This window comes from Vombatus ursinus, unplaced genomic scaffold (genome assembly GCF_900497805.2).
Source record: "Vombatus ursinus unplaced genomic scaffold, bare-nosed wombat genome assembly UNPS02014893.1, whole genome shotgun sequence".
NCBI lineage: Eukaryota > Metazoa > Chordata > Mammalia > Diprotodontia > Vombatidae > Vombatus > Vombatus ursinus.
In genome coordinates this window covers 9,320,508-9,335,930 of record NW_020954671.1, presented here as the reverse complement: position 1 = coordinate 9,335,930, position 15,423 = coordinate 9,320,508, and the positions used below count along the sequence as shown (strand labels likewise).

The 15,423-nt window shown below is 37.9% G+C and overlaps 1 protein-coding gene across 6 annotated transcripts in view; it reads right to left on the bottom strand.

The window, feature by feature from the left end:
* SYNE2 (spectrin repeat containing nuclear envelope protein 2) overlaps window positions 1-15,423 on the bottom strand; it is a 415,658-nt gene that overhangs the window by 24,858 nt on the left and 375,377 nt on the right. For all 6 annotated transcript variants that reach the window (XM_027842877.1, XM_027842872.1, XM_027842874.1 and 3 more), the window contains 3 exons: window positions 7,887-8,049; window positions 1,457-1,644; window positions 65-215 (listed from right to left, as the gene is read on the bottom strand). In XM_027842877.1, coding sequence (XP_027698678.1) covers window positions 65-215; window positions 1,457-1,644; window positions 7,887-8,049 — 502 coding nt within the window. The remainder of the gene's footprint in view (window positions 1-64; window positions 216-1,456; window positions 1,645-7,886; window positions 8,050-15,423) is intronic.

Genomic DNA, 15,423 nt, shown 5'->3' with positions numbered 1-15,423 from the left:
GAAGAGAAAATGTGGATCTGAAAATTTTTAAAAAAATTTTTTTTGAATAAGAGAATGTTTCCACCTCAAACTTCTTCAGTTCTTCCTTAGCATTTGTGTATAACACCTCTGATGAATTTGGATAGGCAGCTGTTTTCTCTGCTGACTTCAGCCAATCTTCAAAGCGAGAATAATCATCCAGAAACTTCTGCCAGAGTCTCCATGTTTCTTCAATCCTGGTGGAAAGAAAGCAGTTCTCTAAAATAAGTCATTCAATCTCAGTCCGGGAGAATTGGTAATGAAACACACTTCCCTCCCCTTGATTGAAAGGTGGGTGGGATGAGCTTACCTGCTAGACACAGTTGTTATGTTGATTGGTTTTCTTTTATTATGAGGAAGGTCTCAATGTGTCAGGTGGGAGAGAGGAGGTTTAAGGGGAAAGGCCAAATAGAAAAATGAAGGGCAACAAAAGAACTTTAAAAATAAAAAAAACAAAACAGATCCTTCTTTCACTGCCTTGTGTTTGAATGCCCTTTTCTTTTCTTTTAGCTAAGGTCTGCTCCCATCTCCCATGGACCTCCCCTTTATTTCTGGGGACAACATGCATGTCACAAAAGTTTGCTACTCTGAAAAACAGTATCCCAGACTTAACATGCCTTTCAATCAATAAAGCAAACAAGCAATTATTAACATCAGAAGAAATGGAATTTAACTTTGAATGACTAAAATGAATCAATTAACTCAGTGCATATTTTTTTTATTCATAAGGCAAAGAAAACATAGAGAGGACAAAAATGTTTATTTCAAAGTAAAATCAAAAAATTTTTGTGTCAATTGAAGTGCCTGATCCTTCTAGCTCATCTACTGGGTATCAGACACTGTATTAGGCATACAAAGACAAAATTATATAGCCACAGCCCTCAAGAAACTTGTATTCTTTCTTTTGAAGAGCTCTGACCACTTCCCCTATGCTACCTGTAACCTTCATAGATGTAAATAAGGCACAGAGATTGATTTGCATAGGGTCCAGGTTGGAGACCACAATAGAGCTACAGTGAAAACTCTAAGCCTCCAGTGTTCATTCTTTCTTGGAGGCGATCAGGGTTAAGTGACTTGTCCAGGGTCACACAGCTGGTAAGTGTCTGAGGCTGGACTTAAATTCAGTCCTCCTGACTCCAGGGCCCACTGCTCTATCCACTGAGCCATCCAGTTGCCCCTTCTAGTGTTCCTTCCACCATACTATATAAAGGAATGTAATCTAGGTTTGTGGATGCTATTTTTTAAAAAGACTAAAGAGTTTTCTTCTTGAATCAATTTCTTAATAAATATTTCATGTATACATTGGTTTCTATTTTCTTAGTAGTAATTCACACATTAAGAGTAAAGTATGAGGGTCCTAGGGTAGCAAGGAGTCCTCTGGAAGAGCACCTGGCTCACTAGACATAAAACAACCAAGGCACATTTTCAAAGTTCTTACTTCATTCGCCGCTCCATTGACATGGCACAAATATTTCGCCACCGTCTATCTAGGCTTCTAGTTGTCTGTTGTATTGAATCACACTCTGTCTCATTGGCACAGGCATCAGAGTCATGTAACAGGACATCACATATATTAAATACAGACTCTACCCCTGCACTGTGCTGTTCAATATCTCGTTGCAGATCCTGTCAATATGAAAGAAAAAAAAAACATTTAGTGATTTACAGCAAAACACATTCCTACCTACACTCTCCCCACATGGGTACATAATCCACTGGTATATTTTCTTTTTGGCATCAGCTATTATTTCATTGATAGTGGTGATAAGAGGTAAAGGGGAGAATGTATGTACCTCTTAGAGAATGACATATAACTCTCTTGGACTATGGAAATTCTTTGGCTCCTTGTCTTTAAGCTTGTCAGGATGTTCAGTGTTGTTCCAGGGATTTGAGTGGAATCGGGGATGGCAAAGTCAGAATGATTGGAGTTCAAGACTTGCCTATGACACATTTAGGATATGTGACCATAGGCAAATCATTTAACCTCTCAGTGCCATAGGTAATCAACTCTCAAAGACTCAAAATTGCAGAGCATGTGCTAATTCCCATTGGTTAAGGGAGCTCTTACTCCTTTAAAATTATTGGTTAAGGTTAAGCTCCTACTGGGAACTCCCTACACCAATGAGATCACTTCATCTGCTTTGAAAAAAAAAAATCAAGGCCTTAAGAGATACAGAGGTGAAAATGAACAGTCTCTACCCTCCAGGAGCTTTCATTATATCTACAGGGGCAGAGGATAGAGGGAGAGAAGAAGAGAACACGAACACATATAAACATAAAAGAAAAAAAGGACAAAGCAGAAATCAGACAAACGTTCTGGAACATTCAAACAGGGCAAGAGCAGGGCAACGCAAGCTATTATTATAGCTTGTGTTGGAGTAGAATGTGTTAGGGAAGGATTCATCCAGGACAAGGTGGTTGCTAAGATAACCCTTCAATCAGATCCGAATCAGACTCGACCCTTAGATCAGAAAGCCAGAGATGAGAAATGAAGGAGTGAGTTCAGGGAACTGCTAATGATTCAATCTGGTTTAAAGGTAGAAGTCATTCCAAGGAGTAAGCCTAGGGAAGTTAAGTTGGAGCCAAATTTTAGAGGGCCTTAAATGTCTGCCTGTGTATAATAAAAATACAAGCTTAGCCTGGCAGTGGGAAGCTAATGAAAGTTTTGAGCAGGGGAGTGGGAGTAGGATCATAGATTTAAAGGGGCCATACAAGTTATCTGAGGCAGCTAGGTGGCAGAGTGGATATACCACCAGGCTTGGAGTCAGGAAGATCTACTTTCAAATCTGGCTTCAGCCACTTATTAGCTGAGTGACCCTGGGTAAATCCCTTAACTCTGTTTGCCTCAGTATCTTCATCTGTAAAATGAGCTGGAAAAGGAAATAGCAAACCATTCCAGGATCTTTGCCAAAAAAAAAAAAAACCCAAATAGAGTCACAAAGAATTGGACATTACTGAAACAAATGGACTGAACAAGTCACCTAATCCACCTCTGTCTTTTTTAGAGTTGATAAAACTGAGGTCCCAGAGAAGTTAAATGATTTATTCCAGGTCATACAGGTAGTAACCGGCACAGCCAGAACTTGAACCCAGGATTCTGTCTCCAAATTCAATTGTTCATTATCAGAACAATCCCTGTGGAAAATTGTTTTGTCAATTGTGGGAAGGATGGATTGGAGAGAGGTCAGACAGATAGCAATTAGGAGGCTATTTCAACAATCCCCCTAAGAGGTAAATGGGGCCTGAGCTAGTACAGTAGCCACATGTGGGAAATGGATATGAGAGATGAGAGGACAGAATCAATGAGACTCAACAACGGCAACTGATTGGATGAAGGGGTGATGAGGAAGAGGCTGCTTTGCTTGTGAGTCTGTTTGCTAGTATAAGCCGGCTGCTTGTGTATCAAATTGAGTGTTGTGGAAGGTAGAACGATCAGATTAATAAGGTCTATTAAAAAAATCATTTGTGACTTAAAACGTAGATCTTGACAAGTACACTCAATCGGACCCTTCCCCTACCCAGCCCCCAAAAACAAACCAGAAAAACCAGTACAGAATATGATCCAAGTGCTAATATAATAGTTTAGTCAATTTATTCCTTTTGATAAGTAATCTGACAAATTACACAGGCTAATATTTCCCAGCAGTTGTTAAAGAAAACATTCTAACCTTGTAGGTTAGACTAGATTAAAGAAATTATTCTAATTTCACAAAGTCTTCGCCGTGTCACAGAATTACCAGCTCTTTTTAAACTTGCTGATTTCATGCTGGTGATACAAAGTACTTTATTTCATCAAGATATGTTAAAATAAGATTTTTTAAGTCTAGTGCTTATGAGTCGTATCAGCAGTTTTTCTTGAAAGCCTGGCATGGGGTTAATTTACACAGCAAGGGTAGAAAGTCTTGTGGCAAGCTCATTTCAGAGACATTAATTTGTAATATTTGTATACCTAAGAGTTAACTTTCAAGAGTTTTCTGCAGTTACCATAAATTGTATCAGATAAAGCAACAGAAAAAGGAAAATTGAGATACATAGTATATGACAAGGAACAGAGAACACTGAAAATTAAAAAAAAAAAAAAATCTGAGTGTAAAAAAAAACCAAAAACCCAAACCCTAAGTCTTCCCAAAATAGAATTTAGACATTTTAAAAGGACATTTTTGCTTTTTTTTTTTAAAGAAAACTAATCTTTTTTTATTTTCTATTTTTTATTTTTTTGGCTAGGCAATGGGGTTAAGCGACTTGCCTAGGGTCACATAGCTGGTAAGTGTTATGTGCTAAGGTCAGATTTGAACTCAGGTCCTCCTGACTCCAGGGCCAGTGCTCTATCCACTGTGCCACCTAGCTGCCCCCGACATTTTTGCTTTCATCATAAAGACAAAATGTCTTATTGGATATTTTGTACTACACAATATTTACCTTGAAACATGTAAAAATCAATTTGATGGCATTATTGTAAAAATCTAAGCTCTAAGTTTTACTTGGCTCACCAAAACAAACTCAATATTGTTAGTATCATCACATCCTGCCAACCTTAACTCCCTTAATTTTATGTAAAAATCTGCTTCAGACAACTTTGGAACCAAGAGCAGAGATAGATTAAGAAGTCTCACTGTAAGTAACTAAAAACACCCTCTGTACATGATTTCTGAAATGGTATCTTGTTCATTCTGTTTTTCTGATTGAGTTATATGTGACAGTGTACTTATTATAGCCAATTGCATGGTGAGCAGAGAAGGGGAGGCGATTGGCCAGAATGAGAGGTCTGTTCAAGGGCTGATGTGAAACTAGAGAAAATAAGCTAGTCAGGAAGAATAAAAGGGGAAGGAAATAAAGAGGAAAGGGAGTTAGGAAAAAGAGAGTAGGAAAGAAGATACAAATGTGAATTACCCAAAGCATTTCATATCTTAAATCATAAAACTGGAAATCACCTTTTAACTAAGCCATTTCCTTAGATAGTCAAGACATTGTTAGAACCTCATTCATTAATGAAAGAAATTAAAGTAGATCTACTGAGATCCCACCCCCGTCTAAAAAGGTGTAGTTACTGAAGTACCAAAAGTATTCTTATTATGAAGTCATTCTCTTCTCTACAATGGTTGTTTGGGCTTAGAGGCAACCCATTGATAGCAAAGGTTCTGAGTTATATAGATCGAAAGGTATTAGGGACTGAAATCTGGAGTAGAAGACATCTCTTTGGTAAACAGGGGCTTATACGGCATATTATTTTTGAAAGCAACAATGTCATATTTTCTATTATGCAATCAGGAAAAATGTTTTAGAAGGATAGTTGTAATATAAATGAATATGATCATAAGTAATTCCTTGGTGATCTACATTTTTGGTTTTCAGTACTGAGGACAGGTCATGTCTTTGGGTAGTGGCTTACATGAACACACAATAAATTACTGTAGCCTTTTAAAGTTCTAATTCAAGAAAGTTCTAACTTGTTATATGAATAGTAGCATTGGAAATCAATTCTGTAAGTCTTGGTAATAGAAGTAGGAGACCTCAGTGAGGTATAGTCATTAGTGCTAAGGAACAACAGGGTTCTAATCTCTGATGCTTCTTATCTGTGTGACCCAAATCACTTAACCTCTCTTTGCCTTTAGTTCCCTCATCAGTAAAATGAGGGTGCTGGACTAGAAGATCTGTAAAGTCCTTTCCATTTCTAAATCTGTGATCATCTGGTCTCAAAATAGGACTACAGGTTAACCACCTTCAGATTGGGGCAGCTATTTGACACTATGGATAGAGTGCCATGCCTGCAGTCAGGAAGACTCATCTTCCTGAGTTTAAATCCAGCTGCAGACACTTCCTAGCTGTATGGCCTTGGGCACAGGGTTATTTTGAACCCTGTTTGCCTCAGTTTCCTTATCTATAAAATGAGCTGGAGAAAGAAAAGGCAAACAACTCCAGTGTTTTTGCCAAGAACACCCCAAATGGGGTCACAAAGAGTTGGACACAACTGAACAACAACAACTATTTCCTTTCAAGAACAAAGAGGTCAATAGGACAATAGTTAATTCAAATGATATCTCCAAAAGATTGCATCTTAATCAGGTTTTATCTTGTAAAATGTCGGGGAAAAAATGACAAGCCCTCAACCGACAGCCAGTCTGTCTTCCTTTTAGGAGTCAGAGAGATAGTAAAAATTAAATACCTGATGCAATTAGTTATTCACTCTAAGTATAATGGCTACCAGCAAGGTTAATATGCTGTCAGAATATTTCATTTTAAGGGATCAAACTAGTTGTAATGCTGCAGACAATTACATTAAGGAGAAATAGTCACCTGAAAGGTACCAAATCAAACCTGAGAAGAACATTAAAATTAAAAAGGATTTTATAATGTGTATTTAACTTTGTATTAGGCCATTTGGTAAATTATTTATAACCATCATTTTACAGTCAAATTAAAAAAAAACACTTGTTCAAATCTATTTACATAAGAGTCAATGGAGAAAGCAAAACAGTTCCCAAGTATTAATAAATGACCCACACTAGAACATGGTTTAGATTAGAAGGCACTAGAAAGGCCATCTATTCCAACCTCTTTCTTTGTTTTATAGTTGAGGAACTAAGGCCCAGAAAACCTTGCCTTGGTCACATAGGAAGTAAGTTACAGAGCTCTGATCTGGACTCAGGTTCCCTCGACTTCAAACCCAGTATACTTTTCATTGTGCCATAATGCCTCTTATCATTATCAGGGTACGTGCAAATTAAAAACAGGCAATTATATAACTTGTATACACTCAAGTAAAATTAATGAATATCACTCATGGATGCCTCACTTTCTGCCAAAATTTAACACATAAAGACCTGATCTATTTGGGATCTCACCTCTGTCATCGCATACTTTGGAAATCTGAGCACAGTACTTCTCATATATTGACCATTTGACCTGTGAGAGGAAGCCACTAATACTTCTGTGAAGGTGAAATTTGGTGAGGATTTAAAACAGTGATGAACATCAATGCTCATCCATGAACAACCATACTTTTTGCCATACCAAGTCAATCCATTGGGCTAAGGAAAATAGGATGAAGGAAAATCATTTAGATTTTTTTTTTTAAATCTTACCTCTCTAGAGAAGAGGGGAGATGGAATTAGTAGAAAGCACACTGGTGTAAGGAGTCTGAGGATCTGGGTTCAAATGTCAGCTCTGTCATTTGATACCTGTTTAACCTTGGGTAAATCATTTAACCTCGCATGGCCTCAGTTTTGCTTCTTTAAAAGAACTAGATCGCCTCCAAGTTCCCTTTTAGTCCTAAATCTATAATCCCATAGGAATAGATCTCGGGCACTGTTTGGGTGTGAGACGGGGGATGGAGCAAGTACACTTGTGAAGAGAGTCAGTCAGGAACATAATGGACCAGAAAGGTTTTTCAAGCTATAGGTAACATCGGCTTAAAGAAATGTATAACAACTAACAGTCCTTAGTGACTAATGGTCCAACCCTGTTTCCAGCCGCTTCTATCACAGTCAACTAATAAACACACCTGAGAATGTGTCTAAAGGCCCAAGGAAGTTTTGTTAGAAGAAAAAAAGAGACTCATTAGATTCAAAGGCTTCCAAATTGATCATGTCCCTAAATTCTCTCACCTATTTCAAAAATCAAGTTCTGTATTTTACAGAAGGCAGTTCTGCATTTTAACACAGAAGACTGTGGATGAGAGAAACATGTACCCCAGTAAATGGAATGGTTTATACACGTATGAGCACATGTAGTTAGTTTTCTCTGAAAAGAAACCAGCATATGATATGAACATTCTACTGTGCTAAAAGTTGTAAAGAAATAATTTGAAACACATTTTTAAAAAGTTAGAATGAACTACATTCTAAAATGCTAATTTTCAGTTTTCCCACCTGCTGTTCAGCAAGTCTCTTCTGGATTTCTTGATCATCACAGATGTCATAAACAACAGGTTTAGAAAGCTCAGATTCAATTCGAGCCAACCAGCTTCGGAGGTTGCTCATATTTTTGTCTAACTGCTGTATGAAAGCAAAGGTCTCCTTCAGCTTCTTCACCCTAAATATATTTGCAGAAAAAAAAAGAGGTGACATAAAAAAAAGGCCCCAACATTTAGTGATGGAGGGAATATGCCAGCCAAGGCTTTGGAGGTTAAAAGAAGTGAGTCTTAGGGTCAATTAGTTCAAATAGTGCTGCACAAAGTAATGAGTAAATGGGTGTCAAATAGTCACTTCAATACTTGCAATAACAGTGCACTGGACAAGAGATCTGATAAAGGAAACAATTTGGATGTTAAAATTCTAACAGATTACTTGGTTTCCTAATGGGCACAAACATACAAATAACTGTTAAGTCCTATGATTCAAAGAGAGGGGTCATTTAGGCTGGGGCGGCCATGGAAACCCTAAAGAAGAGATAAGATGCCACCTTCCTCAACTTCTTTTTTTTTCCAACCTTTTCTAATGAGCCCACTTACCACCCCAGATTTTTGCTTATCACCTCTTATTCCCAACTGTTGATCTAGCTATATGCAAGGTTAAGCAACCCATAAAGAAGTTGGTTTTCTTCATTGATGTGGCTTATATTAAAACACCAAAAGTGACCTGGAGAATAATGTGCTTACTTGGAAGGATTTGACCCACTCATTCTCTCTGCTTTTGAGTTAAGAACCTTTAAACAGCATAACACTGGTACCCACAGTTTGAGTTTGATGGCACCAAGTACACTGCACCTGCTGAAGCATCCTGAGTAATCCCATTATCGTGCATCTATGTTAGCCAGAAAAACAAAGAGCATTCACAAGCCAAGCATAATTTGGACTTCTATGCTACCTATCTATTTCCTATCCCACTGGGCACAATTCAGCTGATGGAAGTCTAAAAAAAAATGTGTGATTTAGCATATTCAGTGTATATCTTAATTTAGCATATTGAGTGTATATCTTAATTCATTTTCCATAGAAATGAATAACTGATGAGAGAGGGAAAAATAATTTAATTTTCCAACCAATGGGATCCAAATTATCTTCAATAAAATGCTTTCATGAAATGCCCTACTATATAGTTGACTGTTTAGGATGGAAGAGGAAAGGACCATCCTAGAGACCTGGGAATTTCAGAGCACCAAATTCTGATTTCACAATTTGTGTGTCATAATGCTGCCTGTTTACATTACTGTTGTAAAGAAAAAGCAAATTAATGACTCTAGGCTCTAAAAAAAAAAAAAGACATTCACTTGGGTTTCTAGTCCTTTCCTCAGGGAAAAAAAACCTATCATATCATGTGATTGATATCCAATCTCTCCTTTGTAGTTTTAAAGGAATTCCAAGGCATAGAGTCAAGAGCACAAGAACTGTCTGGACTGAAAATTGAGAGATTTGGCTCTAACATTAACTAATAGTTTAACGTTAGACAAGTTGCTTTACGTCTCTGCACCTCAGTTTCTTCCTCTGTAAAATGAGGGGGGTTGGATTTTTCTCTCTTAGATGTCTTCCAGGTCTTAAGATTTTGGGGCAACTAGATGGCACAGTGAACAGAATGCTAGAGTCAGGAAGACCTGAGTTCAAATTTGATCTTGGGACACTTACTAGCTCTATGACTCTGGGCAAGTCAGTTAACCTCTGTTTGCCTTAGTTTTCTCATCTGTAAAAATAATAGTATCTACCTCTAGAATTGTTGTGCAGACCAAATGAAATACCAATTATAAAGTGTTTATTTAGTATAGTTCCTGGCACATAATAAAGTTCTATAAAACTGTTAGTTTTTTCTTTCTTTCTTTTTTCTGATTCCAGGGGGCAGAGTCAAAATGGCCAAGTAATAGAAGTGTAGCAAGCTTCCCCCAGGTAGCACCACCCCCCCCCACCAAAAAAAAAAACCAAACCTGAAAAAATCCAACTCCTCTTAACAAATCTAGAAAGTGCACAAGACTAAATGCTGCTGGAGAAATCCAAGATTAAAAAATCACAGTGAGAGATTTTTCCACCACAGGTCAGCCTAGAAAAACAGAGACGTCTGTGGGCACTGTGCATAGGGTCTGGCTAGACATGTGCTCAGGGAGAAGCTATGCACCTGGGCAAGAGGAGATCTCAGCCCCAGAAGGGGGAATTGTGACCTCACACAGGGTGAAGGAAGCAGCATAAACTGGCAGTTTTGTCCATTACTATGAATTTCAGGATCAGGGATCCTGGGTGTACTGAGGAAGGAAGTTCCACACAGGGGTGGCATTGCAGGAGCTGTGTATCATGTTCAGAAACAAGTTCAGAAGCTATGGAACTCAGACCGTAGGAACAGAAGGAAGTTTCAGCTGTAACTGAGCTCAGTTTGAAGCGTGAAGAGGAATAACCAGGGCAGGAATCTCAGCCCAAAGGGGGAGCTTGCAAACCAACAGAATTTCTCATCTGGCTGACAGGAGCTGAGTCTACCAGCAGTTTACTCCTGCTCAGACTCAAATCCAGATCAGAAATTTACAAAGCTTAGCCCGGGGGCAGGATGGCAGACAACAATCAGACTTTGCCCTGGATCAGACCACTTTGGGAGCACTGATAGTTTGCAGATCTCCAACTGTAGCTGTGTCTTTGAGCCCTTTCCCCAAGAAAGCAACAAAAGACTAGCCCTCACATTCCCTCCAGAAGTATGCAAAGCCTGGCCCTAACATCAAGTACAAGGTTAAGAAGTAAGCTGGAAAAATGACAAGCAAATTAAGAATCCCAATGCAAGAAGCTATTATTACATTCAAGACATGAACCCTGAAGAAGGGAAGTACACTAAAAATATCTATAAGCAAAACCTCAAAGAAAAACATAGCTTGGAGACAAATTCAACTAGAATTCCTGGAAGAGATGAAATAAAAATTAATGAGTTTAAAATTTTATTTAAATGAAATGAAAACATTAGAAGAAAAAACTGGAAGAGAAATGAGAGCTATGGAAGAAAGAATTGGAAAGAAAGTTAATAGCTTGGCATAGGAGGTACAAAACTTTGCCTAAGCAACAGATTTCCTGCAATGAGAGTGGTCCAAGTAGAAGCCAAAGACTCAACTAGACAATAAGTAATATTAAAACAAAATCAAAAGTCTGAAAAAAAATAGAAGAAAATATAAGGTATCTTAATGTAAGGTATCAGCAAAAAGTACTGGCCTTGAAGACATTAAGGAGAGAAACTTGGATATCCTGAAAATCATGACCAAAAAAAAAGAGCCTTGAAATGTCAAGAAATCATAAGACAGCTACTGAATTTCTTAGAGAAAGGGCAAAGTAGAAATAGAAAAAAAATCTTCTAATCACTTCCTCAAAGAAACTCCAGAATAAAAACTTCCAGAAACATCATACCCAAAATTCAGAGCTTCCATGTCAAAGAAAAAGTACTCTAAGCAGTCAGAAAGAATTCAAGTACTGAGGCGCCACTGTCAGATTTAGCCTGACACACTACTTAGCAGCCACCACTATAAAGAAGCAAGAATGGAGCTCAACAGAAACTTTGAAGTTTTTCAGGAGTTAATAGAAACATTAGAAGGTAAATAAGAATGATCAATCATATAAACAAGACTTAACTGCAATAGATAGGATGTAAACTTATGTTCTAATATGGGGAAAGGATATATGTGTCTCCTTTGAACCTATCACCATTAGGGTTCATAGAGGGGATCTAATTAGACGGAAGGCCTGGGAGTAGCTCTTGATGATCTTAAAAGAAGAATGGAAAGAGAGAGGAAGATGAATATATCAGGGGGGAAGAGAAAGAAAGATTAAGGACAACTATCCTACATACTGCAAGTGTACAAGTAGAAGTCTGTACAAATAAGGAGGAATGTGGGGGGAGAATAGCTGACAAATCTCACTCTCATAAACTGGTCAAAGGGGAAAATACACACAGAATGTATGCAGAAATACATTTCACTCAACAGGAAAATAGGAGGAAAAAGAAAGAGGGTAAAGCAGGTCTTGGAGGGTAGGTTATGTGAGGGATTAGTCCTAACTAAGCAAATTCTAACCAAGGTTGTTAAAAAAATATTTACAGCTCTTTTTGAGGTGACAAAAATAGGAATCTGAGAGGGTGTCCATCAGTTGGGGAATGGCTGAATAAATTATGGTACAGAAATGAAATGGAATACTATTGTGCTATATAAAATGGTGAAGGGGATGGTTTCAGAGAAACCTAGGAAGACTTACATGAACTAATGCAGGGTGAAGTAAAAAGAACTATAAGAATAATTTATGCGATGATAATACGATAAAAATAAACAACTGTGAAAGACTTAGGAACTCTGATCAGTGTAATGACCAACCATAACTCCAGAGAATTAATGATGAAAAACTACCCAACTCTTGATAGAGAAGTGAAATCCTCAGACTGCAAAAGCGCTCTCTCTTTCTTTCTCTCTCTCTCTCTCTCTCTTTCATGCACAATTTTTCTCTTTTAGACATAGCCTTTGCAGAAATCTGTTTTGTTTAAATGTAAATGTTTGTGACAGAGGTTTTCTTTTTATTTCATTCTCAACTGAGGGGAGCGGGATGGAAGAGAGAGAAGGTAGATTTTTGTTCATTAAAAATGTAATTTAATTTTTAAAAAAGATTCTATGATTCCTAGGTAGTCCTTTTAATGTCAGTTTCCTGTCTCACAGTATGGAGAGGTAATTATCTTCGAAACTACACTGGAATTTTTGAAAATTAAAAGTGCTCCACAGAGAATTCTGGATCCAGCCCTGGAAACAAATCTGGACCTAAAAGTGGGCCCAGCTCATCCCAAATGCTTTGTTTTTACTGACTTTATTGTAACCAGAGAGAATACCAGGCTAACTCCAGCTGCCTGGTGGGAACTGCATTGTGGAACATGTAGTCTTTAGACAAAACACACAGCAGCTGCTATCCTGGAAGGAAAGGTGGCCAGTAAAGAATCCACAGCTTGAGTACAGAAGGGAAAGAAAAGCAAAGTCCACCCTCCCCCCCCCAAGGTCCTACACAACTGCACTCTCTCCTCCTTCCTTTGTCTATTTAACCCAATGTTCATTCACAAGAACTTGAGAGCCTTTGTCATTGTAATGAGGAAGGATAGAATGAAAAATTGAAATGAAGAAAACAATGAAAGCGACAAAAGAATCTACGTGCCCAAAGGAACAAGCCACACATGCTGTGCTAAATGGCAAGTGCAGCTATAAAAACTCAAGAGTTCAGAAGGGGTTGACTTAAGAACCCCAGGTGGTCAGGTATGCTGTATGCACCCTCGGTTGGGGGGGGGAAGACATAAGGTTGAGAGAGCAATTTATTTGACCCTGGAGCACTACAGGAAGGCTGGCAGAAAGCCAGGGGCATTTTAAGGGTTTTGTTTTTTGTTTTTGAAGGAAGAGTGAGTATAAAACTTGGCAAGAAAGCTCAGATTACAAAATTTACAAAGATGGCAATTCAGCTTACTTTCTAGTTTTATGCCCTGGCTCCACTCAACTAAAACTTTTGATAAAAAGAAGGGCACTCCATCAATTGGGGAATGGCTGAGCAAGTTGTGGTATATGAATGAGATGGAATACTATTGTGCTATAAGAAATGATGAACAGGCTGACTTCAGAAAAACCTGGAAAGACTTGTATGGAATGAAGCTGAGGGAAATGAGCAGAACCAAGAGAACATTGTACACAATAACAGCCACGTTGTGTGATGACTAATATTGATAAACTTGATCCTTCCTGGAAATACAGGGATCTAAGACATCTCCAGAGGCCTTGTGATGGAAAATGCTATCCACATCCAAACAAAGAACTATGGAAGCCAAATTGTTATTTTTTTTCTCTTCTGTTGAGTTTTATTTCCTCTTTCTGATGGTTCCTCCTATTGGTTTTAATTTCTACTTACAACATCACTAATGTGAAAATATGTTTAATATGAATGTAAATGTATAGCTTATATCAGATTGTGCGCCATCTTGGGGAGGGTGGTGGGGAGGAAGGGGGAGAAAAATTTTAAACTCAAAAGCATATGGAAGTGATTATTGATAAATCAAAATAAATTAATAAAAAAAAGGGCACTCAAGATTTTTGACATGACAGGGCTCAGTCATTCTGAATATATCAGTCACATTGAGGACAAAAGGCCTGCAAATGGTCCATGTCTTGAAAAGGAAGAAAGCTACAGAATTCCTGTAGACACTGTTGATAACATCAGGTTTATACGAAAAGAAAAAAAAAATATTGAGGTACAAGAATACTAGATTTGGATGGAAAAAATGGAGGTTCCAATCTTACTTCTGCTGGATTAAATGACCTTGAATCACAGAATTTGAGAGTTAGTAGGAATATCAGTAGGTGTCTGGTACGACTTGTATCCAAAATTAACCTCCACTGCAATGTACCCAAAAAGTAATCATCCTTAACCCAATTAGGCCTCAGTTTCCTCATTTGTAAAATGAAGATTTTGGACCAGTTGACCTGCAAGGTCCCTTGCATTTCTAAATTCTCTGCTCTTATAAATCCCATTGCCAGACCTCATTAGATTAAACTGCTTACACCATACTGATTACTTCAAAAAGCAAATATCCCATCTCTACATGAAGATCACAGACTCTGAGTGGGAAAGGACCTCAGACATAATCCACTCTAATTCACCCCTGACTAAGAATCCCTTTTATAACACCCACAGAGTAAGCCAGCCTCCACTTTAAGTTCTGCAAGAGAAAGGAGAGAACCTTCTCTCTCATGAGACACCCTAGTCCATATCTGGACAAGGTACAGTAACTTAGCAAATGATACATCAAAAATTAACAATATGTTCTAAATATTTCTCCTGAAAATATTACAGTTAGCTTCAGAACCACCAAAAGTGTTACTCGAAGCCTTTATTGATTTTATAACAATGTTCTACCCAAACTTTTAAATCTGATTACTGTATTTTTACCTAGGTCAACTATAATGTTACATGTCAACAAAAATAAAATAAGACAAAGTTCTTGTAACACTGAAACCTCTTTAGAAATTAAAACAATTGATACCAAGATGCAAACCCATATTATATCTACCAGTTAAGGAGATACACAGGACTCTCAAAACTGCAGTCATTTAACCAGTGGTCAGTAAACCACATTTTAAAAGTAAAAAATACAAATGTTTATCTGCATCAGTTTGCCATCCTATAAGTTATAGGAGAATCCCAAACTTTGGTAGGCAAGAGAAAAAGGCAGACTCAGGATAAACAACTTGTTTTCCATCACAAATGGAATGAAGTAGGTGACCTGATCCAAACGCCAGGAGCATTGTGTCAAGGTAATCAAACCTCAAAGCTGAATAAAATATAATAAAGAAAGCTCACTCAGAGTCAGCCATAGAGTATAAATATAAAGCTCATTTGCTGAAGGTCAGGGCCAAAGGCACACCACCAGCGCCATATGTAGAAATTAAGCGAGGTCTATTGAACAAAGGCTTTTTTTTCCCCTTTTAATTTCAACCGGCTGA